At 41.1% G+C, this 8180-nt stretch overlaps 1 protein-coding gene across 1 annotated transcript in view; it reads right to left on the bottom strand.

Annotated features, from left to right (window-relative positions):
• LOC128699834 (uncharacterized) overlaps positions 1-6734 on the bottom strand; it is a 40313-nt gene extending 33579 nt beyond the window's left edge. Inside the window, exon 1 of the mRNA XM_053792611.2 lies at positions 6624-6734. Within this exon, the coding sequence (XP_053648586.2) occupies positions 6624-6684 (61 nt within the window). The 5' untranslated portion in view covers positions 6685-6734. The remainder of the gene's footprint in view (positions 1-6623) is intronic.
• Positions 6735-8180: the final 1446 nt, after the last annotated feature.

The following is an 8180-nucleotide window of genomic DNA, read 5'->3' on the forward strand; positions in this document are numbered from 1 at the left end:
AGTTACAGTGGTAATGAACAAGTTACAGTGGTAATGAACAAGTTACAATGGTAATGAACAAGTTACAGTGGTAATGAACAAGTTACAGTGGTAATGAACAAGTTACAATGATAATGAACAAGTTACAGTGGTAATGAACAAGTTACAGTGGTAATGAACAAGTTACAGTGGTAATGAACAAGTTATAGTGGTAATGAACAAGTTACAGTGGTAATGAACAAGTTACAGTGGTAATGAACAAGTTACAGTGGTAATGAACAAGTTACAGTGGTAATGAACAAGTTACAGTGGTACTGAACAAGTTACCGTGGTAATGAACAAGTTACAGTGGTAATGAACAAGTTACAATGGTAATGAACAAGTTACAGTGGTAATGAACAAGTTACAGTGGTAATGAACAAGTTACAGTGGTAATGAACAAGTTACAGTGGTAATGAACAAGTTACAGTGGTAATGAACATGTTACAATGGTAATGAACAAGTTACAGTGGTAATGAACAAGTTACAGTTGTAATGAACAAGTTACAGTGGTAATGAACAAGTTACAGTGGTAATGAACAAGTTACAGTGGTAATGAACAAGTTACAGTGGTAATGAACAAGTTACAGTGGTAACGAACAAGTTACAGTGGTAACGAACTATTTACATATTTATATCTGGTTATAATGAGTTATTTACACAGACATGAAGTAAGTCACGCAGATATAACAACAATATTACCCTGTATTTCAACAAAGGAATGCTTGTCGACAAGTTTAAGTGGTCATGGGACAGTAACATGGACGAACAAACCATTAAATGATAGAGGCAACAGTAAGTGTCGTAAGATTATTTAGGTGCAGGTACACATAAATGCGGTTACACAAATTATCGTACATAGTAACATGTGTGTAAATTATCCACCAGAATAACCCGTACGAAGTCAGACGAAGAGACTTCCACTCGGGTTATTGAGTAACTGTGTTGTGGAAAGTTGAGGCGATACACTCGTCAGTAACACTGACAAGTATACTCTTCGGAGTATTTGTAAATATAATTAGGGAAAAGTTGTGAATTAGTGGTTTACAAATCCGACACGTCGATAAATGAGAAACCTGTGGAAGTTTTTGGAATCATTATTCTCCTGGACGAAGATATCTTCAGGAGATTTAAGATAACATCTGGAGTTTCATGACTGAGCGCGGGTTCTATCCCCGCCCGTGGTATGGTTTGTTACATCTGGGTATCTTTATTCTCCAGAATAAGGATACCCTGATATTGCACAAGTGTCTCATTTATCAGGAAAGGATGCTTGAGCACCTAGAAAGCCGAGACTTATTTACAGAGCACCAGCGTGGATTTAGGGAAAGTCCTACCTGCTTAAGGTATTGGAATTCCACTAGAGAATAGAGAAAGTGGGTAAGACAAGGATGGCTCAGCCACAAGGAGGAAAACACTTGCTACTATATAACGCAACAGACTGTTTTGCATATTAGAGAAGCAAGGAGGGATACCAGGTGAAGTAATGTAGTGGGTCGAGGGATACCTGACGAACGGAAAACGGAAAGAGAGAGTAAGGGCAAATGTTTCAAGATGGGAAAGTGTAAGAAGGGGGGTTCCTCAAGGGGTAGTACTAGGACCACTGTATTCTGAATGTAGGATTATGATCTGATAGAGAGAACGTAATGATGTACATCAATGTTTGATAATGGTGGAAAACTAATGAGAGAAATACACAAGGAAGAGGATAGAGGCTACAGGTAGACCTGAGGCTAGAGAAAGAGGCTACAGGTAGACCTGAGGCTAGAGAAAGAGGCTACAGGTAGACCTGAGGCTAGAGAAAGAGGCTACAGGTAGACCTGAGGCTAGAGAAAGAGGCTACAGGTAGACCTGAGGCTAGAGAAAGAGGCTACAGGTAGACCTGAGGCAAGAGAGAGAGACTACAGCTGTTTACATAACAAGATTAAAAAATATCAAGTGTGTTGCGAGGAATATTATTATTATTATTATTATTATTATTATTATTATTATTATTATTATTATTATTATTATTATTATTATTATTATTATTATTATTATTATTATTATTACTGGGGAAACGTAAAACAGTATGGGTTACACAGTGTGTGGTGAGAGGAAGGTAATCTTATGTTATCTTCGGTAGAGAGAGTGACTCCAGTACCCTGAAGAATACAGACTGTAATGGACGTGTTAAACGACAACATTTAGTAAGAGAGGCTGTCATTAAACAGTGGCACCAGCGTGTTGTTATTTTAAGGGAATGTGTTTACTTTGGTATGGTCCTGTAGATATTTCTCTTAGGGGATGCTTGAGTTCCCCTGCCTCAGGCATGTTTATTTTTCTGCCTATGATCTACCTTGTACATAAATAACAAAAAGTCACAATACCGTGACTGGAACGATACACAAATAACCCGCACATAAAAGAGAGAAGCTTACGACGACGTTTCGGTCCGACTTGGACCATTGACAAAGTCACACTAACAGAGGTGGAGCAGGACGGCTATATATATACCTTGTACATAATTAGTATCGTATTTACTTTGGTTTGGTAAGGTGAAGTCCAGGATCTCTCCTTAATTCATGGTATAACTTAACAAATCTATGAAGATAGTTGTGTTGCAGAGGTGTGAGCAGTCCTCTACAACACAATTATCTTCAAAGATTTGTTGAAAAGCCTCTGATTGGCGAAATGTCTTAGTAGTAAAGTTACCCAGGTGTTTTACATGTGTTTTATTTATCAGGCAATTTATTACCACGCTTCTTCACCAAAAATGGAGGTCTCGTGATGAGCTCGATTGGTAGCTCAATTAGCTCACATACTGGGGCTTGTGGTTCGATTCCCAGTACGGGTGGAAACATTAGGATGTGTTAGCTTAAGACATCTGCTGTCCAAGTTCACCTGGGTGTTAGTGGACTGGTGTGGGTCGCATCCTGGGACAAAACTGACCTAATTTGTGGGAAATGCTCAGCATAACAAGTGACTTTCTATATAGTAGTATGTCATTGATGTCAGCTATGGTCTGTATACCTTGTACATGTAGAAATATAGATTATGTATTCATTTATTTATTTATTTATTTATTTAATATAAGACGGTCGTTGATCTGAAGGAACAACTTCAGATAATACAACAAATCACTGGGAACTTAAAGAAAGTGAAAAGGATAAAAATTATAGGTTTATACGATAGTGCCTAAGATTTACTCCTTGAACCCATTAGACAGTGAGGGGTGCAGGAACCTGCCCATGGATACGCCCTGAAACCTGTTTTTGCCGGACTTTTGAGAGGGTTCCATATCTCCAAATAATACTCCCTATTCTGCCCTGTGGACATGACATCAAATAAAAATATACTTCTATTAATAAATAACTAACCCTTAAAGGCCATGTTCCCCCAGAGCGACACCTGAACCAGATACTCTGGAGGAAGCCAGTCCTATGTAGAACCACTGACATGTTCCCCCAGAGCGACACCTGAACCAGATACTCTGGAGGAAGCCAGTCCTATGTAGAACCACTGACATGTTCCCCCAGATGCGACACCTGAACCAGATACTCTGGAGGAAGCCAGTCCTATGTAGAACCACTGACATGTTCCCCCAGATGCGACACCTGAACCAGATACTCTGGAGGAAGCCAGTCGTATACAGAACCACTGACATGTTCCCTCAGATGCGACACCTGAACCAGATACTCTGGAGGAAGCCAGTCGTATACAGAACCACTGACATGTTCCCCCAGATGCGACACCTGAACCAGATACTCTGGAGGAAGCCAGTCCTATGTAGAACCACTGACATGTTCCCCCAGATGCGACACCTGAACCAGATACTCTGGAGGAAGCCAGTCCTATGTAGAACCACTGACATGTTCCCCCAGATGCGACACCTGAACCAGATACTCTGGAGGAAGCCAGTCGTATACAGAACCACTGACATGTTCCCTCAGATGCGACACCTGAACCAGATACTCTGGAGGAAGCCAGTCCTATGTAGAACCACTGACATGCTCCTAGTTCCTTCAAAATACTGAGCACGTAATGACTGTCACCAGCTGCACACAGACACAAGATATCTTGGCACTGCTTCATAAGTACGATGAATTGTGTTTTGACGTTCTTAAATTATGCATTGCAGGTGTGCATGATGCCGTTGTAGATGTTAAGCCTATTAAATTGTCTCCCTATGAGAAGCACCATTGTGCCAGCTGTGACACTGCAGCAGCCATTGTGGCAGGTGTGATACTGCAGCAGCATCATTGTGACAGCTGTGACACTGTAGCAACAACATTGTGCCAGCTACGACATTGACACATCAGACAAACTCAAAAGTGATGTGGTAGGAAGTACATTTTTGTGGTATAAAAGCGATTTTTCGAGCACTCTTTCAGACCCTGGCTGTGCCCCTGCGTCCTGGTCAATAAACCAGATGATGGCTTGAGAATGTGTACTGACTACAGACAGGTGAATTAGACAACTCTGTCTGATGCCTCTCTTATCATGCATACATTTAGTATGGATAGCATATGACAGACTTGGTGGGGAGTACCAGGCACACAAACCCAGTTTTCTTAAGGTATATTATCAGCTCTTCCTAAGAGGCAAAGTGAAAGTAATCTCCGCTATTTTTGTTCCATGAAGCCACTACCGGTATTGCGGGAACTCTGTTTGGTATACAAAATACACCAGCCACATTCAACAGTCTAACTTCTCCCCTTGTTGCTTGATCATTATGACTGTTGTGAGCGATGCTTATTGCAGAAACCAGAGTGGCAAGCCTGCAATGCAGGTACTGCAACATGACACATGTACAATCCGTGGATAGCTTCGAAACCACCAACCGGTGGCTTTTTCAGTTCGATACGAAGAACACAAACAACTGGAGACAGTACATGAGGTACTCAGTCCCCCAGTCTTGATATAATAATAATAATAATAATAATAATAATAATAATAATAATAATAATAATAATAATAATAATGATAATAATAATAATAATAACAATGAATTTATATTTCGAAGTAAACAGATAATGTAATTTACATGTAAAAAATATTGCAGGAAAGAAGGCAATATTTGGGAGTCAAACTCATCACCAGCGATGGATCTACTGTGAAACTAATGAACCTTAAGCTTAAGGGCCCCTGATCCCGGAGGGGCCCCGGAAGCCACTATGGTCCACATTGTTTAATAATGCTGGGTCTACTGTATGAGAAGCGGTTGCAAAGGGGCCCCAATAGCAGTTCAAGCTTCAGGGCCCCAAAAATGTATATCCGCCAGGTGTTCATGGCCACCAAATCCTAAAGAAATAACAGGTGAAAATGTTGAAAATACCAACTCCATAGACCAGACTCCAAAAATGGAGTGAACAAGCAGTGGGTTCGTTAGAGGAAGTCGCTGATACCACGAGATACTAAGCCGAGCAGCGTTTTTCATTTCCTGTGATGTCAAGTTGCATTTAGCACCAGACTCCAGTGTGGGGGTGTTAATGCTGGCTAGGGGCTCCTGATCCAAGGGATTAACGTTGTCTTTCCCTGTCTTGGATCTAATTTTAATTTTAAATATTTCATTATTTTTGAGGATAAAATAAGACAGGAGAGGTAGATCACAGGGGGTCAGCGCCCCCGGGACCAGGTCACAAGGGGTCAGTGCCCCCAGGACCAGGTCACAAGGGGTCAGCGCCCCCGGGACCAGGTCACAGGGGTCAGCTCCCCCGGGACCAGGTCACAAGGGGCCAGCTCCCCCGGGACCAGGTCACAAGGGGCCAGTTCCCCTGGGACCAGGTCACAAGGGGTCAACTCCCCTGGGACCAGGTCACAAGGGGTCAGCGCCCCCGGGACCAGGTCACAGGGGTCAGCTCCCCCGGGACCAGGTCACAGGGGGCCAGCTCCCCCGGGACCAGGTCACAGGGGTCAGCGCCCCCGGGACCAGGTCACAAGGGGCCAGCTCCCCCGGGACCAGGTCACAAGGGGCCAGCTCTCCCGGGACCAGGTCACAATGGGGTCAGCTTCCCCGGGACCAGGTCACAAGGGGGTCAGCTCCCCCGGGACCAGGTCACAGGGGGTCAGCTCCCCCGGGACCAGGTCACAAGGGGCCAGCTCCCCCGGGACCAGGTCACAAGGGGGTCAGCTCCCCCGGGACCAGGTCACAAGGGGGTCAGCTCCCCCGGGACCAGGTCACAAGGGGCCAGCTCCCCCGGGACCAGGTCACAGGGGTCAGCGCCCCCGGGACCAGGTCACAAGGGGCCAGCTCCCCCGGGACCAGGTCACAAGGGGGTCAGCTCCCCCGGGACCAGGTCACAAGGGGCCAGCTCTCCCGGGACCAGGTCACAGGGGGTCAGCTCTCCCGGGACCAGGTCACAAGGGGGTCAGCTCCCCCGGGACCAGGTCACAAGGGGTCAGCTCCCCCGGGACCAGGTCCCAGACCAGACCTTGGGGAGAGACACGGGCTTGAACCATTCAACGACTTTCATCAAGGGGTAAAAATGGCTCTTCATCCAAGGTATGAGAGCTACCCACCCCGGGATAATATCCTGACGGTCTGCCACTCCCCCGAGAACATCATTCATCCGGGTTTAGCGCCTTGAACCAATCAAGAAGCATATAATGTTATGTATACTTACTAGGAACGGCGGTGACGGCTGCTAATAGTAATAAGAGAGAGAGAGAGTGTATGTACTTCATCTTCAGCGTGTCTGTGGTGACTCCTCTCCCTTGGATTACGTTTCTCTTATCTATACTTTCCCATAAATGCCAAGTCTCCCCACGACGCGCAATTATAAACACAATATATTATCTCTTATACCATTTTTTTCCTTATTTTCACGTCATTTGTAAAGTTTTTATTGTTTGTTTTCGTGTTCCTTAGAAAAACTGCGAAGATATCTTAGGGTATAATTAGAAAATAATAATGAAAGTTAAAAAAATATGTTCATATTTGAGGCCATTATGACGTCATAAACGGTTCAGCCAATGAACATTCTTCAATACCATGACGAGTCCAATTTTTATGACGTCATAAACCAAGCAACGAATGAAAACTCTTAAATATTATGACGTTACATGTACCTATGACGTCATGAGCCATCCAACAAATGGAGATCTTTGTTTTCCTATGACGTCATGAACCAAACAACCAATGAGAATCTGTTTATTCTATGACGTCACTCATTCGCTTTCTAATATTTGTTGATAAGCGACCTTTTTTTCCCTCAGATTTCTATTTTACCATATTAAGGCTAATTTAAGTCCTCCGAACCACCTATATATATTATAAAAGTCTATATGGCCTCTTGGGTAACGTTCAACATCACCATTGTTCTCTGTTTTATTAGTTATATACGAAGAAATGTAAAAATTTTGGGTCACGTGACTACAGTTTTCACTTTTAGCCGCAGGAGTGAACAAAAAATATTAAGTATATACACTCGTATTTATATACACACGGGTTTAGCGCTTTTAATGTAGCATGATCGACAAATTATTATTATTATTATTATTATTATTATTATTATTATTATTATTATTATTTAAATTATTATTATTATTATTTTATTATTATTAATTTCAATATTTATATTATTATTATCATTAACTATTATTATTATTATTATTATTATTATTATTATTATTATTATTATTATTATTATTTAAATTATTATTATTATTATTATTATTTTATTATTATTAATTTCAATATTTATATTATTATTATCATTAACTATTATTATTATTATTATTATTATTATTATTATTATTATTATTATTATTATTATTATTATTATTATTATTATTATTATTATTATTATTATTATTATTATTATTATTATTATTATTATTATTATTATTATTATTATTATTATTATTATTATTATTATTTTAATTATTATTATTATTAGTAGTATCATTATTATTAATTTTATTATTAATTATTAATATTATCATTATTATTATTATTATTATAAGTTCCTGAAGTCAGTTTCTGATCAGCAGAGCTGTTATTACATGTATTGCTGGCACCGACAGCCTGGTTGATCAGGGTATCAACGACAAAAGCTTGGTCTGACACCGAGGGGAAGGGGCATCGACCCCCGCCATCTGTAGTAGGCTCTTTGTAGGCCTATTTGTTTTGCCTGGGATGTCTATTGTCCTTGTGTCTTTGTTTTGCTTGTGTGTTTGTT

Source organism: Cherax quadricarinatus, chromosome 81 (genome assembly GCF_038502225.1).
Source record: "Cherax quadricarinatus isolate ZL_2023a chromosome 81, ASM3850222v1, whole genome shotgun sequence".
NCBI classification, from domain to species: Eukaryota; Metazoa; Arthropoda; class Malacostraca; order Decapoda; family Parastacidae; genus Cherax; species Cherax quadricarinatus.